Source organism: Scyliorhinus canicula, chromosome 13 (assembly GCF_902713615.1).
Source record: "Scyliorhinus canicula chromosome 13, sScyCan1.1, whole genome shotgun sequence".
In the NCBI taxonomy this organism is placed as follows: Eukaryota; Metazoa; Chordata; class Chondrichthyes; order Carcharhiniformes; family Scyliorhinidae; genus Scyliorhinus; species Scyliorhinus canicula.
Genome location: NC_052158.1, coordinates 102,569,260 through 102,588,851, shown reverse-complemented (window position 1 = coordinate 102,588,851; position 19,592 = coordinate 102,569,260). Strand labels below are relative to the sequence as shown.

General features: G+C 46.6%; 1 protein-coding gene across 2 annotated transcripts in view; it reads left to right on the top strand.

Moving 5' to 3' along the window:
* lekr1 (leucine, glutamate and lysine rich 1) overlaps window positions 1-19,592 on the top strand; it is a 275,682-nt gene that overhangs the window by 120,595 nt on the left and 135,495 nt on the right. For both annotated transcript variants that reach the window (XM_038816234.1, XM_038816233.1), the window contains exons 4-5: window positions 2,221-2,340; window positions 3,081-3,256. In XM_038816234.1, the coding sequence (XP_038672162.1) occupies window positions 2,221-2,340; window positions 3,081-3,256 (296 nt within the window). The remainder of the gene's footprint in view (window positions 1-2,220; window positions 2,341-3,080; window positions 3,257-19,592) is intronic.

Genomic DNA, 19,592 nt, shown 5'->3' with positions numbered 1-19,592 from the left:
GTTTTGCAGTACCTGATGCAACCGTACTGAAAATCTAGGGCGCAATTCTCCGCTCCCACGCCGGGTGGGAGAATCGCGGGAGGGCCGCTCTGGCAACCCCCGCGATTCTCCCAACCCCCCCCCAAAATGGCGTGTTGCGTTTTGCGACACGCTGCTCAGAGAATCGCGGGTCGCCATTTTTCGCGGCGACCCGCGAATCTCCGGCCTGGATGGGCCAAGTGGCCTGCCGTTCCCAACCTGTTCACGCCGGCGGCAACCACACCTGGTCGCTGCCGGCGTGAACAGCGCGCCAAAGGTGAGTATATGGGCCTGTGGGGGGCGGAGAGGGGAGCGAGCACCACGGCCGTGCTCGGGAGGGGACTGGCCCACGATCGGTGCCCACCGATCGTCGGGCTGGCGTCTCCAAGAGACGCACTCTTTCCCCTCCGCCACCCCGCAAGATCAAGCCGCCACGTCTTGCGGGGCAGCGGAGGGGAAGACGGCAACCGCGCATGCGCGGGTTGGAGCCGGCCAACCTGCGCATGCGCGGCTGACGTCATTAGGCGCCGCCAGCGTCAAGGCCCGGCGGCCGAGATTTACGGAACGCCGCTCCTAGCCCCCTGGGGGGGGAGAGAATAGGGGGCGAGGAGCGGCCTCCGATGCCGTCGTGAAACACTCCGGGTTTCACGACGGCGTCGGCCTTTGCGGAGAATTCCGCCCCTAAACTTTCAACAAAGGCTTGTTACCACGCCTTCTTAGCCAAAGAAGTTAGCATATCTGCTCAGTCTACCTATTTTGGCACATACTTATGCAATGAGATGGGTTTGTCCTTAACACACAGGATACAAATCTGCACGGTGGCACAGTGGTTAGCACTGCTGCTTCACAGCTCCAAGGTCTTGGGTTCAATTCCGGCCTCAGGTGACTGTCTATGCGGAGGTTGCCCTTCCTTCCTGTGTCTGCGTGGGTTTCCTCCAGGTGCTCAGGTTTACTCCCACAGTCTGAAGATGTGCAGGTTAGGTGGATTGGCCATGCTAAATTGCCCCTTTGTGTTCAAAAGCTTGGGTTACAGGGATAGGGTGGAGGTGTGGGCTTAAGTAGGGTGCTCTTTCCAAGAGCTGGTGCAGATTCGATGGGCTGAATGACCTCCATCTGCAGTATAAATCTATGAACTACCCCCACCTAGTTTAGCCTGTGATCCAATGCAATTTCCCTAGTGTGGCCACCAAAATGCACATGACACATCTAGGATCCATAGATGAGAATTGTGTAAGCAGAGTCAACCAAAGATTCGGGGTGATCCAAGGAATTTGGTATAACCCTAGCCAGGGATACTACCATTTCTGCTTTTTTGAAAAATTAATTTTGAGTACCAAGTTCATTCTTTCCAATTAAGGGGCAATTTAGCATGGCCAATCCACCTAGCCTGCACATCTTTGGGTTGTGGGAGCGAAACCCACACAAACACGGGGAGAATGTGCAAACTCCACACGGATAGTGACCCAGAGCTGGGATCAAACCTGGGACCTCGGTGCCGTGAGGCAGAAGTGCTAACCACTACACAACCGTGCTGCCCCAACACTTATGCTTAATGCAACCCTAAAGTGCATTAAAGGCATAAGAAACTTAGCAGGTAACAGCAGCAGGTGGGGATTGGTTTTTGGCTGGAAAAAGGTACCTTAAAACCTGCAATGACTGTGTAGCAGTGTTAGTTTAACAGTGTCGAGCAAAGCATTAACAGCAACAAAATCCAGGCATCTGGCAAGTCAAATTTTAGTAGAGCTCCAGCATTTGAAAAACTCTCACTTAAGACAAAGAACGAGCAATGTTGGGGGATGGTAACAAATTCTGCATAAGTGGCTTTAAACTTAGAACTCAAGCTTGTAGTTTAAACTAAAATGTATCCACTGTCAGACCCAGCCTATCTTTAGTGATCAGGAAAGGAGATTGGAGAAAGGAAATGGGTGACCAAGAAATAGGTGCAGAGGAAAAGAGCTCAGAAAATTATTGCTAGCCCTGGAGCTAGCTTGTGCATTACTTTATAAGCAATTAAAAAGGTTTGAAGCAGGTAAATATATATTTCAAGGTAATACATACAGGTATTAAAAAAGCACCAATGTATTAGCAGTGTAGTTACACATTTGTTAAGTTTGTTGAAAAATATAGGTTTTTTGTGCTCAAAATATACTCTTGTTCTCTGCTTTGCATGATAAGGTGATTATATTTCTCACTTATTTTCAGTTTAAATTTCTTGAGTCTACAACTTGCAACTAAGCAGGAAGAACTGGAGAGCATGTTTTTGAAAGTGGAAGACGTTGAGGGTCAGCTAGTAGTAGCTCAGAATCAATCACATTTTTTCAGGTAAGGAAGCCAATAAAATCACACTATTAACAGAAAAATTGACAAGGAAAAGGCATTGAAACACATGTCATTGTGCTACTTGGAAAGACTACATGGAACGTGGAATTAAATTTTTTGTATTTAATAAAGAGTCAGGATAGCATGATAGAAATAAGGCAGCAGATGTTTACCAACTATTTGGAACGTTTTGAATGTTCCAAACAGGATTGCAGATTCTTTTGTTTTCCATTGGATAAAGGGGATCAAACAAAGCAGGTGACACGTTGCATGCTTATAGTATTAGGACAAAATATTAAAGACAGTAGTTTTCTTAGCCCAGTCAAAGTAATCATCAAAGTTCAAGAATGGTCTTTCATTACTCTGATGCAGACAACATATTTAAAAAATATATATTTTTATTCTCCTCCTTTTTCACAATTTTTCTCCCGAATTTACACCCAACAACAATCAATATCCAACAACAAATATCTCAAACCCCATAACAGTAACAACGATCCCATCCTCCCACCATGCCCACCAGACATCAGCCCACATGTTAACATAAACAAATGACAAAGAGAAAAAAAGGAATCAGGGATTGGTTTTGTTGAGGTGAAAGTGCTAAATCCTTTCAGATTGATTTGTTTGACTGCATTAAGGTTATATAAAAGGGACTGAATAAGCACCACATTAAAATCTGGTCAAAGTAATTTAACCGAGGGAATTCTATCTTTGAACTGAATCAATATCATATTTCACAGGGAAAGAACAAAGCAGCAAGAACACATCCTGGCGCAGGCAACCACTTTCCTTCAGGGAATAAGGATTGAACTGGCAGTGCTTAGGGAAGAAGTGAGGGCTAGTTTGATGATGTGGGGCCCTTTCAACAAAACACTGACACATTGCCTGGAAGCCACCAGCAGTTCTGTACAGATGGGTGAGTGTCATTCTATTCCTGGTGCTGAAACAGAAAAATGGTTCATGGATTGCAGTTAAACACCAATAAATGGTGGGATTTTATGAACACTGTTTTATTAGTCTGATTGGATTTTTCAATGTTTTGACACAAATTGGTCTTTTTACCCCTTGGCATTCTTTTTACACATCAAAATATTAGTTACTTTATTCCAGCCAGAAAGTTTGATTTTTTAAAATTATTATTAATTTTGCAGATGTACTTACCACTGTGAGATGTAAACCCAAGAGTTAATTCAAGCTGAAGTTTGCATTTCCTTTAGCAAAATTTATATCTAAATTGATTCAAAGTGAAATCACTGGTTTAAGGAACATTTTCTTTTCTCATTCTCTGTAAATTGCTGATTATTGCATTCATATTTTCCATTTAAATTGGAATTGATTATACATTAGGATTTTTTAGAGAATAGACACCGCAAGGATGTCCCCACCATTGTGTTTGCATCTAAAAACATGGCAATTAAAGGTATACAATTGTGAACAGAATTGATTTGCTGCTTGTTGTCCACCATACCAGTTTTCAGATGGAATTTCAATCCTGGTGACCAAAACTCAAGTGAGAAACCAACCAGAGTCTCATTAATGAATGCAAATTTGATATTAATTACTGCAGTGCCATTTTCAAAGCTATGGTACCACTGAAGATATAGAACATACAGTGCAGAAGGAGGCCATTCGGCCCATCGAGTCTGCACCGACCCATTTAAGCCCTCACTTCCACCCTATCCCAGTAACCCAATAACCCCTCCTAACCTATTTTGGAGACTAATGGCAATTTATCATGGCCAATCCACCTAACCTGCACGTCTTTGGACTCTGGGAGGAAACTGGAGCACCTGGAGGAAACTCACGCAGACACGGGGAGAACATGCAGACTCTGCACAGACAGTGACCCAGCGGGGAATCGAACCTGGGACCCTAGCGCTGTGAAGCCACAGTGCTATCCACTTGTGCTACCGTGCTCTTCACTTGGAAATTGGTCAAAATTATAAGATGATGATGTTAAATGTAATTTAAGGAGCTGCAGATAGGGAAAGTTCAGGCAGATTTGCCACTTGTTTTTACTGCAGTTGTTTGTAACTTTTAAGCGTTAAAACATATTTAGTCTCTTTCTAACTCCAAGTGGTGTAATTAATTTCCCTGCCACTAAAAGCTTCTGCTCCCTTTGTCTCTTTGTGTTCCCACACAGACTCTTTAAAGTTCTTCAAAATTGGACACCCTGCTGAAATTCCTGTCCCAGATAGATAAATACTCGTAAAGAGGGCATTTTGTGCTGACAGCGTAAAATTGGGTCCAGCCAATTATATAACTATAATTTGGATTGTATGTCTGTAATTGTATTGTGCATCTGTAAAAGGAAAATGCCAAAAATATAAGGATGGAACAAACGCAAGCCAGAAGAAGTAAAGGCAGTTACCTTCTTGGATCATCTTTTTCATCCTTTCTTTAAAACCAGTCAAAAGGCCCATTTTGAGAATTGTGGTTATAATAATAATAATCTTTATTGTCAGAAGTAATCTTACACTGCAGTGAAGTTACTATGAAAATCCCCTCGTCGCCACATTCCGGCACCTGTTCGGGTACACAGAGGGAGAATTCAGAATGTCCAAATTACCTAACAGCACATCATTCAGGACTTGTGGGAGGAAACTAAAGCACCCAGAGGAAAGCCACTCAGACACAGGAAGAACGTACAGACTTGGCACAGACAGCGACCCAAGCCGTGGATCGAACCTGGCACCTTGGCGCTGTGAAGCAACAGTGCTAATCACTTTGCTAGTTGCAAACCTAGCTAGTTTCAATTGCCAAATAGAAGATTGGGAATAGCAGATAAAACAGTGCAATAGGTCAGCCACTGCTGAAAGCCGCAACAATGCAACCAACAACAACTGCAGCAAAATAAATTAATAAATTAAGGAATACTGCAAGATTTTGAGGGGTTATTGGTGCAAAGCAGTTTTAGATGAACAGTGAATGATCCCAGCCCATCCAAGCACCGAAAAAATGTGATTAATTATGGTTACGTTTTAAAAGCTAAAGGGATCACATGAAAAGTTCTAGTTGTAAGATGGGAACTTTAGCTGAGATGTGGTTTACAGCCTGCTTGCCAAGTACCTTTTATTAATTGAGGGAATGTGAGAATTGCTGGCAAGGTCAGAATTTATTGCCTATCTGTAATTGCCCGTGAGAAGGCGATATGGTGAGCTCACTTCTTGAACCATTGACGTCCACCTGGTACAGGTACATCCACAGTTCAGTTAGGGAGCAAGTTCCAGGATTTTGATCCTTGATAAATAATATACTCTTCATGCCTGGTGCATGATGACAAATGGGGCCCTTAATGTAAGCTGTGAACGTATTATAAGTATCAGGTAATGCTGGAAATAATCAACGGCTCGAGTGAGTTCTGAAGAAATATCGTTGACCTAAAACATTGGCCAGAATTTTCTGGCCATTCTCATTGGTGGGATCTTCTGGTCCCTTCGATGGCAATTCCCCACTGCGTGGTTCCCGAGGGCAGGGATGCATGTAACGGTAAACCCCGTTGACAGCAATGGGATCACTGTCGGCCAATGGCAGGCTATCTCCGCCGCCATGAAACACGCTGTGGGAGGTGCAGAAAATCCCACCCATTAATTTTATTTCTCACTCTACAGATGCTGCCTGAGTTTTTCCAGCAATTTATTTCAGATTTCCAGCATCCACATAATTTTCGGTTGAGCTTCTTATTCAGTTTGTTAAGTGAATTCACTGGATGTGGGCGTCCCTCGGTAGGCTAGCATTTATTGCCCAAGCCTAATTGCCCTTGAAGTGGTGGTGAGCTGTCTTTTCAAACCATTTCAATCCATGTGGTGCAGGGATACCCATTGTGCTGTTAGGAAGGGAATTCCAAGATCTTGACCCATTGATCATGAAGGAACGCCAACACAGTTCCAAGCCAGGATGGTGTGTGACTTGGAGGAGAACTTACATATAGTGGTGTTCCCATGCATCTGCCACTCTTGTCCTTCTGGGTAGTGGAGATGTGGGTTTGGAATGTGCTGTTGAAGGAGCCTTGGTGAATTGCTGCAGTGCAACTTGGGTGGCACGGTAGCTCAGTGGTTAGCACTGTTGCTTCACAGCTACAGGGTCCCAGGTTCCATTCCCGGCTTGGGTCACTGTCTTTGCGGAGTCTGCACATTCTCTCCGTGTCTGTGTGGGTTTCCTCCACACTCCAAAAATGTGCAGGTTAGATGGATTGGCCATGCTACATTGCCCATAGTGCCCAAAAGATTAGGTGGGGTTACGGGGATGGGGTGGATGTGTGGGCTTAAGTGGGGTGCTCTGTCTAAGGGCCGGTGTAGACTCGATTGGCCGAATGGCTTCCTTCTGCACTGTAAATTCTATGATTCTAGCTTGTAAATGGTACACATTGCTGTCACTGCGCGTCAGTGGTGGAGGAAATGAATGTTGAAGTTGGCTGACGGAATGTTAATCAAGTGTACTGCTTTGTCCTGGATGGTGTCGAGTTTTTTTGGAGTCTTGTCAGAGCTGCATTCATCCAGGCAAGTGGAGAGTATTCCATCATACTCCTGACTTGGGCCATGGAAATGATGGACCTCCTCTTGGAGCCACAGTATTTATACAGCTGGTCGAGTCCAGTTTCTGGTTAATGGTATGCCCCCGAGATGTTGATAGTGGAGGATTTAGCGATGGTAATGTCATTGAATGTCAAAGGGAGATGATTGGATTCTCACTTTTTTGAGATGGTCATTGCTTGACACTGAAGTGGCAAGTAACATTCATGCCAAGCCGGATGTTGTTCGAGTCTTGCTATATATGGACACAAACTGTTTCAGTATCTGAGGAGTTGTGAATGGTGTTAAATATGGTACAGGCATCAGCAAACATCCCCTCTTCTGATTCTGGTGGAAGGAAGGTCATTGATGAAGCAGCCGAAGATGGTTTGGCTAGGACCTGAGGAACTCCTAGAGAGATGTTCTGGGACTGAGATGACTGACCTCCAATAACAACAACCATCAACCTCTTGTGCAATACATGTCTCCAATCAGTTGAGACTCTTCCCCCTGATTTCTCTTAACTCCAGTTTTGGCAATTAAGGCATTAAAAAAAATTACTTCATGAATTAATAACTCAGAAAGGAACTGTATATTTTGAGCTACAAGAAGTTAGCTTCATTCTTCACCTAAATCATGCCATGGAAGCTTTCACCATTCCAAGGCAACAGCGATTCTCCTAAGGGGAAGAGGTAAGTGCAGTTAAAGTCAACAAATTATTAAAGAAATGCTATTTAGAGATTGAAATTTCACTTATTGGTGCATCAATATTGGTGGTATGTTTGTGGCAGCACAGTTGCACTTCCAACACACTATAGGCAATCTGTCAGATTTTCTGCTGTTCCTTTATTTCTGTGGTCTAGTGAACTGCTGGCAAAATTGCATCATGCGCTGGTAGTGCAGAAGGTGGAGGAAGGTGCAGGATTTCCTGCGAAGGAGCAAATGAGTACAGCAACATTTGTATTTCCTCCTGGCAGCAAGCTTTGAAATGAGTTATTTTCAGTATACTGAGATGAGGCAGGATTGATTGTGCTCATGCCTAGAGGGCAGGGAGGAACAGCCAATGTCATGCAAAGTGTCTTCAAAGGTATAGGGCCATGTACATTAAAGTTGAACCAAACAACAGTATGAAAATTGACCCAATCAGAAGAAACAGACAGTAATGCAAAGAAACAATAAACTGCTCAACGTTGAAGGCTATTTTCTCCAAAAGGTTAGGTTAGACAATTATAAAATTGTCTGATGGTCATGCTTTGTGTTTTGCTTTGCTTTAAGGGTGCAAAACGCTGGCCTGGCAGCAATGGCACCATGTCTTAGAATTGCCAGGCTAAAAAGCACATTTATCATAGAATTTACAGTGCAGAAGGAGGCCATTCGGCCCATCGGGTCTGTACCGGCCTTTGTAAAGAGCATCCCACCTAAGCCCACGCCTCCACCCTATCCCGGCAACCCACCAACCCCTCCTAACCTTTGTGGATACTAAGGGGCAATTTAGCATGGCCAATCCTCAAAACCTGCACATCTTTGGACTGTGGGAGGAAACCGGAGCACCCGGAGGAAACCCACGCACACACGGGGAGGAAGTGCAAACTCCACACAGACAGTCACTCGAGTGAACCGGGGTCCCTGGAGCTGTGAGGCAGCTAACCACTGTGCCACATGTCTTAAATTAATGCTTTAATGAAAACTTCTGCCAAAGACCAGCTGACCCCTCCACTGATGCCCATCAGCAAACTCAGAGTAAGCACAAAATTGACACAGATTCAAGCCTCTGTTTTTAACTTTGTCTTTAACTAGTTTTACTTTCTATGTTTATTTTTTGTAACCAGGCTTTCAGCGTGACAATACCACTAGAAAATAAATGATGTGCAAGAATCATCACAGGGCAGCAATGTTGTCAATGGAATTCTTAAGTCAAAAGTGGGGGAGCAAGACAAAAGTAGTTTTAACATCAAGTAAATCTTGAAATGGACCAAACCTTTACGCTCCTCCTCACCTTCTGGGATCCTCCTTCTCTGACCCAGACACAATTTTACAGTGGGGTGGACAAGGCCTTGGGTGGGAAGCCCACTTATGCCTTTATTAAGGCCCTTAAGTGGCCATTTAATGGTCACCTGAGGGCCTTTTCCCGCTGAACCTCAATTATAAGGCTGGTGAGTACCAAAGGCTGAGGGGGAAAACAAAGAATGTTCTCACCCTCGATCTCGGCGGTGGGGGGGGGGGGGGGGGGGGGGGGGGGGGGGCTGGGGGATTGAGGGAGCTTCCATGAGAAGGCCCCTTCGGACTGGGGGCATCCTCCCCTCACAGACCAGAGAATGGAGAAGTAGAAGCTTTTGATCATGGCAAAAATATAGGCGAGAGATGCACCTCAAATGTATTTTGACTGCAATAGAGGATATCATATTTCTGTCGATCAGTGATGAACGCATTGGACACCAGTCAATCTAGAGAATTCATAGTTGCGGTTCCCAGTGACACGTGTGTCACCGCCCCCCCCACTCAAACACCGCCCCCACACAATCCTCACTCCCACTCAACCCTCACTCCCACACAACCCCCACTCCCACACCATCCTCAACCCCACACCACTGCCACGCCAACAACACTCTCACCTCCACACCACCCTCAAGCTCACACCCGGCCTGTGGTCTAACCACGCCTCTTGTCTTGTGTCTTGCAGGACCGGCTGGAGATGGGGCCGGTCCATCTATCGCTCCCTGCCCCCGGCCAGTTCCACAGCTGGACCCCCACCATGAGCCAAGCAGTGATGGGAGCAGCTCGGACACCAGCCCTCCGCCCTGGCCTCAGAACACCCCGGAATTCTGGTCAGAGGATGACACTGACTTTTCTTCACATCTGTCTGCAACACCCTCCACCATCCCAGAGACACTCATCTCGGTTGGCCATGTCAGTGAGGAGGCTCCTGGGACACTCTCTGGTGTGGACCCCACAGTTGACCCGGTGGAGGTAGGAACTCCCGAGGGGCAGACAGTCGGAGGTCAGGCCGACCCGAGGAACTAGACGGGTTTCGGGCTTCTGGAAGAGACAGTTCCATCGATTGTGGAGATGGAGTCGCAGATCCAGGGACTACATGAGGGGTTGTCGGCGAGTATCCAGCACCTGTAGGTGCAATTGGAGGAGTCAAACTGCATGCAGCAGCAGGAGATGGTGTTGATAATACATGCAACCCAGGCCAACACCGCACGGATGGCGGCATTGGTGGCAATGGTTTTGGCTATGGTTCAGCATGTCCAAAGCCTGGGGCATTCTGTGCAGGTGCTGTCTGAGACCCAAGACAGGGTTGCCGCCCCACAGGCGACTATGTCCCAGAGCCATAGGAAATTGCAGCGGCGCTCCTGAGCGTGGTCCAGTCATAGCAGGCCATGGCTGGGAACGTTAGCAGCATTGCCCTGCTGCTGCCCAACGTGGCGCAGACACAGAGGAAGGTAGCCCAGTCCCAGAGGGAGATGGCACAGTCACTGGCTGATGTGGCACAAACCCAGAAGGTGGTAGCACAGTCGCAGTGTGATGTGGCGCAGTCCCAGAATGAGATGGTCCACTCCCTGTGCTCCATGGCCGTGGGCATGCAGAACCTGGTCAAGGCCAGAGCGGGCCTCCAGGACAGGCAGCACTAGATGTCGTGGGAACCTCAGGGCGATAGCTCCGCTCACACCCCCATCCCATGGATTAGCACAGGGGCCATCGGGCACCCCGAGGGAGGATTAATTGATGGGGCTGTGGCAGTGATTCCAACAGGAGACGTGCTGGAACACAGCAGCACTTTGGACTCTCCCCTCCTTTCCCTGGTGCATCTGGTGGGCAGTGGATAGTACAAAGCGGCACCACGTCACCTGGGACCCCCGAGCAGCAGCCGGGCCCATCCAGGACCGGTCGTACCTGAAGATGCCGGCCAATGTGGACCCTTGTCGCAGGGCGGGATTCACAGCAGGCTGTCTCCATTCCTGCTGTACCGTCTGGAGAGCCACCTAAATGTAGCGTTGGGGCCCATAAGGGCAGAAACGTAGACACCTGTTAAGTTGGCACAGAGCAGGACACAGTTTAGTTATAGGGGCTAGGGCACAAACTTGTATATATTTGTTGACAATAAACACCTGATACCACTGTTACAACCTGCCTTGGTGCTCTGTCTGATGAGTTGAGGAGTGGGCTGGTCTGGGATGGCCACGGTGGAAGGGAAATGGGCAGACATTAGGGGGGGAATGGGCGGACCCTGTGGGTGGCCTGTGCTCCCCCCTTCCCCCTCAGCCCTCCCTTCCCCTCCCACAGACCCCGGACAACCCCCACCACCGCCACTCCAGGGATCCGATGGGACCGTGTGATGGAATGGCCAGCTCGCATATAGGGATCACCCAGGTGGACGGTGGAAAGTGCTACCGTGGGCAGGAGTCGGACATTGTCGTATGATGCGGAGCACCAGAGCTCAACACAGAGCAGGTTGTCATCATTTTCCATCCCATGCACCAAACCTGGTGATACTGCCAACCCAGGGCCCCCACCCCATAGTGCAGCAGGTATGTATCACGGAGGGGTTTGCAGGCAGAGGGTGGCCAGGGGGGCATGAGGGGGTGTGGAGTTGGGATGCGGTTACCATGCCCCTGTCTAGTAACGCCCCCCTCTACCCCCCTCCTAGTTGGTGAACATGGAGGTAATCCGAGCGGTCCATGCGCGTTGGCCCTGGTGCACATGTTGTGCGGCCTTCCGTGCCTGCCTGGGTTCCATATTCTGCCCACTCTCGCCCTCCTCGACATCCTCCTTGGTGAACAAGACCTGGCGTTCCTCCTCTTCCTCCTCCAGCACATCGCCCCTTTGCTGTGCGATGTTGTGGAGGATGCAGCAGGCTGCCATGATGCGGGCGATCCTCTCAGCATTATACTGGAGTGCCCCCTCCAGAGCAGCCCTGGCACCTGAACTTCATCTTTGGGAGGCCGCAGCACCGCTTGATCACGCCACTGGTCACTCCGCGTCATCCTCTGGCCTCCGGATAGGCGTCAGCAGCCACGACCATTGCGGATAACCCCTGTCACCCAGGAGCCAACCCCTCAGCTGGGGGGACGTCTTGAACATGGCAGGAATCATGGTGTGTGCCAGGATAAAGGCATCATCAACACTGCCCGGGTATTGGGTGCTGAGGTGAATGATGTGCCTCTGATGATCACATATCAGCTTTTGTATGGTGTAGAGCGGTCTGTCATCTGCAGGTGATTGTAGGGGACATGAATCCCGTCGATCAGCCCTTGGACCCGGGGCATCCCATTCAGGGCGACCGTCACCTTGACGGCCGCTGGGAGCGGGTGTCGTCCCCCATACCCCTGCTGTGCCAGTTGTGCCATGACCTGGCAGATATGTCACACTGTCTCTGCTCAGCCGGAGTCTTTGACGGCATGCCTAGTCTGGCAGGTCGTATAATGACGGGCGGTGCCAGTACACACGAGGCCTCATGCGGCGCCTCCTTGGCATCTCCCCCTCCTCGACCTGTTGGGCGTCTCTCCCTCCATCCTGGGTGGCTTGCATCTCTGCTGCACTCTCTGCTCTTACACGCACCACTGCTGCCCGCATGCTCAGCTGCTGCCCCCATGCTCTGCTGCTGCAGCTTCCTCCTCCTCCTCGAGCAGCACCCGCTAGTACAGTTGCAGGGCATCCCCAGGGTAGTGGCAACCAGCAGGAAGGCCACCATTGCTGGTTGTATTCCAGTATCCACTGTCTGCAGGGGATGAACGGTCGATATGTTAGAATGGTGCATACCCCCGTGCCCAACCAGGTCCACCAGGCTACATGGTGGTCTCGGTTGATTCTGTCGGATCCGCCCCTGCATGTCCCTTTACCCCCCCCCCCCAACCCTGACCATGGGGGCCTCTGGTCCTGGCGCCTGTCCCTGATGCCAGGGGTACCATTGGCTGGCACTGCCCTCGCCACGGGCTTCTGTGGGTGTTGCCCTGCGTGGGCTGCTGGTTGGCGGCGGTCGGATGGAGGGGGGATTGGGGCATTCATTAGGGCTGCCTTGCAATAAATGCTGAATGTTTAGTTAAATAATTACCCATTGATAATTTGCGACTCAACTGTTCTGTAACTCTGGTTACATTTATGCCGATTAAATACCTTTGTATCCAACTTAAAGTTGTGATTTGTGACCTATAAAAAAGTTCTTAGTTCATGAATTGTGGTCTGGCTTTGTCATTAATGATTTGGCAAGAAATAATTACTTTTCTCAGAGAGCAGCTTGAATTGAAATGTTCATTTTGATCCAAACTGGTTTTTGTAAGATAGTTCAGCTGAGTGGACATCGTTCATCCCTATATTTATGTTGAGAGATAAAAACCGGTGAGGCGGTGCCATTGTGGTATTGTCCCTGGATTAGTAATTCAGAGACCCAGGGTAATGCCCTGGGGTCCTGCATTCAAATCTCGCCATGGCAGATGGTGGAAATTGAATCCAATAAATGTCTGGAAATGAAAAATCTAACGATGACCATGAAACCATTGTTGATTGTCGTAAAACCCCAGCTGGCTCACTAATATCCTTCCAGGAAGGAAATCTGCCGTCCTTACCCGGTCTGGCCTATATGTGACTGCAGACCCACATAGCAATGTGGTTGACTCTTAACTGCCCCCCATTGAAATGGCCTAGCAAGCAACTCAGTTCAAGGGCAATTAGACACAGGCAACAAATGCTGGCCCAGCCAGTGACACCCACATCCCAAGAACGAATTTTTTAAAAGTTCCTTTGTAAGGAGTTTAAGGATTCATCTGGTTCCTTCGCATACGTTTTTCATAATAACATAACTCAGGTTTTTTGCACAAATCTGAATTAAGAGAAGAACTGAGGTAGCTGCATTGGTTGATAAATGGTAGTAAATGCCAAAATAATGAATAACGAATATTGATTGGCTGGCTCTTAATATTTAAAGGTTATTAAATTTGCAAATTAAAAGCCATTAATTGATCTGTATTTCTCAACAGCATTCTTGTTTAACAAGGCTTGCCAGTTTACATTGGGTAACTTTGCCTGAGTCAAGTATTTGCAAGGTCCTAGTATCAATGATGCATGATGATTGACAAGCTTGTCTGTATGAAGTTTTCACAAAGGCTCAACTTTGATTCGTTATGAATAATATCAATTTTGCTTTGTAATAGCTTGGATCAAAGGAATACATAACTTTATTGGCATTTTAGATTCTCCAGTTCCACTTTTGCTTTATTCCTACATTGGCTGTGGCATCTCAGGAATGTACAGGAACAGAAAAGGTTATTGTGATTCATTTGGCCTGTCCTCGATTTAGTGAAGTATCTTGCTCATGTAAAAGCTTTAATCAAAGAAACATAGATAACTATTAAGAATTCTGAGGCTTCTATTATTTTGGAACCACTGTAAGCCACTTGTGAGAAATTAAAATATTCTATTACGGTACTCATTCTGCTGACTGGAAAAACTGAAAAGGGATCATTCAGTGGACCATTCAGTTTGCCACAGGACATCAAAGGAATATGATTTGCAAAACATTTCTAATGCATAGCCTAAAAGAAAAAAAGTTTATTAAATGCTTAATTCCAGTTGGGTATGTGAGCATATTGGTTATGTTATTAGCTTAGTAGGGCAGGGCTAATGATGCAGAGACTTCAGTTCAAATCCCAAGACAGCTGGGGAATTTAAACACCACCAACAGCAACAAATGCACCTCAAAATGGAGTGCCATCCTGGTGAAGCTACAATACAGGACTACATTCATGCTAAACAGTGAAAGCAACATGCTCTTGAATGAGATCAGTTGTGATGCCAAGCACATCATTATGAATGCAGAAGGGTGGCACAGTGAAGCAATGGTTAGCACTGCTGCCTCACGGGTTCATTCCCGGCCCCGGGTCACTGTCAGTGTGAAGTTTTCACATTCTCCCCGTGTCTGCATGGGTCTCAACCCCACAACCTAAAGTTATGCAGGATAGGTGAATTGGCCATGCTACTTTGCCCCTTATTTAGAAAAAAATTGAATTGGGTATTCTACATTTTTTTAAAAATCATTATGAATGAAAATATCTGCTACTGGTTGCCAGGGCCCTCACACTTTAAGCAGTCATGCATCTTAGCTATTGACCAGGCCTGGATTTTACAGATGTAGCTTACAATTGCACTGTGAAACTCTAGAACACTAAGCAATTGGCACTCAATTAAATGCATAAAGCTACAAGAGAAGTGGTGGTCAAACTATCAAAATCCTGAAAGCTTGATTCAGGTCCTTGGATACTTTTAAAAAATTAATTTGTTTATGGCATGTGGGCATTGTTGGCTAGGTCAGCATTTATTGCCCAGACCTACTTTCTCTTGAGAAAGTGGTGGTGAACCACTTTCTTGAATTGCTGCAGTCCATGTGGCGTAGTTACACCCACAGTGCTGTTATGAAGGGTGTCTCAGGATTTTGACAGTATCAGTGAGCGAACGGTGATTTGGTTCCAAGTCAGGCTGGTGTGTGACTTGGAGGGAAGTTGCAGATGGTGCTATTCCCATGCACCTGTTGCTCTTGTCCTTCTAGGTGGTGAAGGTCACTGGTTTAAAAGGTGCTATTAATGGAGCCTTGGTGGGTTACGGCTGTGCATCTTGTAGATGGTGCTTGGCGTCAGTGGTGGAAAGAGTGAATTTTGAAGGTGGTGGATGGGATGCCTCTCAGGCAGATTGCTTTGTCCCGGATGGTGTCGAACGTCTTGAGCGTTGTCAGACCACACTCATCCAGGCAAGTGGAGAGTAATTCATCACATACCTGACTTGTGCCTTGGACAGGTTTTGGAAAATCAGGAGGTGAGTTACTTACCGCAGTATTCACAACCTCTGACCTGCTCATGTAGCCAAAATATTTGGATGTAGATAATTCTATTATGTAGATAATACATTTGGATGTAGATAAGCATAGGGCGGCACGTTGGACAGTTGTTAGCACTGTTGCTTCACACTGTCAGGGTCTCAGGTTCCATTCCCACTTGGGTCACTATCTGTGAGGAGTCTGCACGTTCTTTCCATGTCTGCGTGGGTTTCCTCCGGGTGCTCCGATTTCCTCCCACAGTCCAAAGATGTGCAGGTTAGGTGGATTCACCATGCTAAATTGCCCTTAGTGACCAATAAGGTTAGGAGGGGTTATTGGATTGCAGGGGTAGGGTGGAAGTGAGGGCTTAAGTGGGTCGATGCAGATTTGATGGGCTGAATGTCCTCCTTCTGCACAGTATGTTCTATGTAAAAACCCCGTGGAGAATGGTGAGACTTGGGACTCAATGATGGGAATGTCATTGAATGTCGAGGGTAAATGGTTAGATTCTATCATCAACGATAAAACACATGAATATTTTCTGAAGGGTTTTCTGTATAACTTTGGTTTGCTACATTAATTATGATCTCAGAAAGACCAGCAGGGTCACAGAGCCTGTATTTTCACATAACGGTAAAGATAGAAGCTGAACTCCATATACTCAACCTTTCTCCATATTTCTTAACACTTAACCAAAATATATTTACACCAATATTAAAAATTTCAATTGACTCAGCATCTGTGGCCTGTGGGGGAGAAAGTACCAGATTTACACCGTCCTTTGTGTGCAAAGAATGCTTGCTGATTTACCTTCTGATTATTGATCTCCAAGTTAAAAAAAATGCCTTATTGTTCTGGATTCTTCCAGGAAGAAATAGCTTCCATCCTATTGAATCTCTTACTCAATTAAATCCTTAGCTAGATTAAGCCTCAACTGTGTAAACTCATGGGAATACAAACCATATTTATGTAACTGTCTTCATGGTTTAACCCTTAAAACCTTGATATTGTTCTGGCGAATCAGGCACTATTCCTCCTGGAAGACATTTTCATGAGACTTGGTGCCCAAAGCTGAACATGGTACTCCACAACCTTTCTGACCAAAGCATCATTTCCTCACTTTTGTATTCCAATTTCCTTGAGATAAAGGCAAAATTCCATTAACATCATTGATTTTTTTTTTCAGGCTGTGCATTAGCTTTTAGTGACTTGCGTAACACCTAAATCCATCGCTCTTCCAGAGCTCCTAAACACTCCCCTGTAAGAAAATACTTATCTTTCCTTGATCCAAAGTGGTGATCTCACACTTCTCCATATTGAACTCCATTAGCAGTGGTTTTACCCACACAATTTATAGCTGTGCCAAGTTCCAGCACTAATCCAGACATCTAATTGTGCCTTCTCACTTAGTGCCATTTGTAAATTTGAATATACAACTCTTACTTACTTCCAGTCATTATATATATATATGGTGACAAATTGAAGCTTCAGTATAGATTTGTGAACATCATTTTTCACCTCCCGCTAATCTGAGAATGCCCTTGGTCAATACTGTCTTTACTATCTACTTTATACCCAACTTTCAGTGCAGTAACTCTGAAATCTGCGTGCCAAGCAAGGATAAAAATCTATCTCTCCAGATTGTTACAGCAGATTCATGAACCTGTTTTCCACTTGTCTGCTGTTCCCCAACAAGTGATCTTCTTTCACTAACAGCAATTCTTTGCAGGCCAATTCCACTGGGCTAATGCTTGGTAGAGGGGAAAGTAATGATGCAATAAATTCGTTAATTATGGGGAAGGAAGGATATGTGCAACAGACCCTGTGGTAACAATTCTTATTGGTGCTTATCTGGGGCATTTGACATGTGTAATATCCCACATGGGACCTACGGGGTGGGAATCCTTGTCTTCCCTGTGTAACTTGTGGTGTAAGAGCTCCCCCGCTACGGATGTGGTGTCTCAATTGCCTCTTGTATATAGGTCGTCCAGTAAGGCACCGACTAAGGAACCCAGTAGTGGTCGAATGGGCAGTGTATATCTATATTATTTGTAAATAAAACTTTGTTCTTAATTTTACTCAATGTGGACTACCTGTGTCCTTATTAAACTGGCGCTGAGGAGTAAACTAGTTTTGCTGTCGACGCTGTGACCTACTCAGCTGAGCCACCTCCCCGATTTTCTAGATCCAGGTTTGGATTTATTTTATTAGCGATGCCTCTTTGGGCTTCGGAAGAAGCCTGGCGTGGATCCTCTGGCTCCATTGCTGAACCAGCATGCTGTGATGCCTCCAGTCTCTCTCGGAGCCAACATGCTGGACGTTGTGTCATCTGATTCCAAGATGGAGAGGCAGATCTCGGAGATCCCGGATGCTGATTCCGTTGTTCAGCCACCTCCTGATGATCATCCGCCATGTCGTCCCTGCCGCTGACGGTGTTCACCAACGTGGTATACGGCGACTGATCTAGCGCATCAATTACCATGATGACTTACCCGAGCCAAAGATATCCCAACATCCTAAGCCTGCTCCTATTTCTCTGTCTGATCACTTGGCGAGGGGCTCTTTGCACTTTGGTGGGGAGGAATGTAATATCCTGCACGGGACGTATTGGGTGGGAATGCTTGCCTTCCTCATTCTCCTTGCAGAGTACGAGCTCCCCTGCTAGGGGATGGTTATCTTAATTATCCAGTGTATATAATGTCGGTCAGTAAGGCACTGACTAAGCACAAACCCAATAGTGGTCTACCGATAAGTGTATATATTATCGTTTGCAAATAAAACTTTGTACTTCTTTTTACTGTGTGGACTCCTCGTGTCCTTCTTAAAGCATGAGGGATGAAAATAGCAAATATTAAAAGGTTTAAATCTGGCAGATATTAATTCAGAAAGATTGAAATTAGGTGGGAGGAACTGACACATAGAACTGAAATTTCATAATGGAGGTGAGAAACGCAAGTCGAGACTGCTTTAGGGTATCAAAACTGCCTCTGGGGTCCCTGCGAGATAGATGAAAGCCATGATTTTCTTGGAGTCGGTTCTTTAATTGGATTGGAGTTGGTTTGGCAGCCAATAATGGTCGTGGGGGCTGAAGCAGGCCAATTGATGTGTAGGACTGAATTAAAACCCATTGTCAACCATTATTGTGGCTGCTGTTAAACTTGAAGGGAGCAAGTAGAAGACTTGCTGTGGAGGTTTGAGTAGACTGAAATGTGTCAAATGGCATTGAAAGTACCACCAGTACGTCTATGGGCGCCATTTTATTTTTATCACCAACCATAAGCTCCTACAGGGACTCTTCAAAGAGGACAATGGGACCCTGTTCACCAGTGAGGAGATCCAGACATTTATGCGGGTCAATGGGGTGAAGCGCATCCGAAGTGCTCCTTGAATGGTTTGGCAGAGCGGGCAGTTCAAATGTTCAAGCAGGCCATGAGGATGAAGAATACAGGCTCGTTTGAAACAAAGCTGACACTTTTCTTGTTCCACTACCGGACTAGGCCGTACGTCATGACCCGGTAGTGCGGGCAGAGATGCTGATGGCCAATGCCTCCGAACCCGCCGGAGCTGAACATTCCCATGTCTTGCCGGGAAAGTAGTGACAAAGTAGGACCTCCATAGAAAATACCATAACCACCAGACACCTGATAGAGCTTCCAAACCAGGAGCTGCTGCCCATGTCCACAATTTCAGAAACAGCACCCAGTGGGTTCCAGCGGTCGTGATGGAGAGAATGGGGTCGGTTTCGTACGAAGTTAGATCCCGGGGGTAGAACGTACGGAAGGACAGGGATCACCTTGAAGGCAGAGAACGCAGCTCGGAGGAAACCACACTGGACGTATCAGTGTTCTTTATACCTTCCTACAGTTTGGAGGCACAACGCACTGTGGACCAGCATCCGGACCATCGTACAATGACGACTTGGCTTCGGACACATA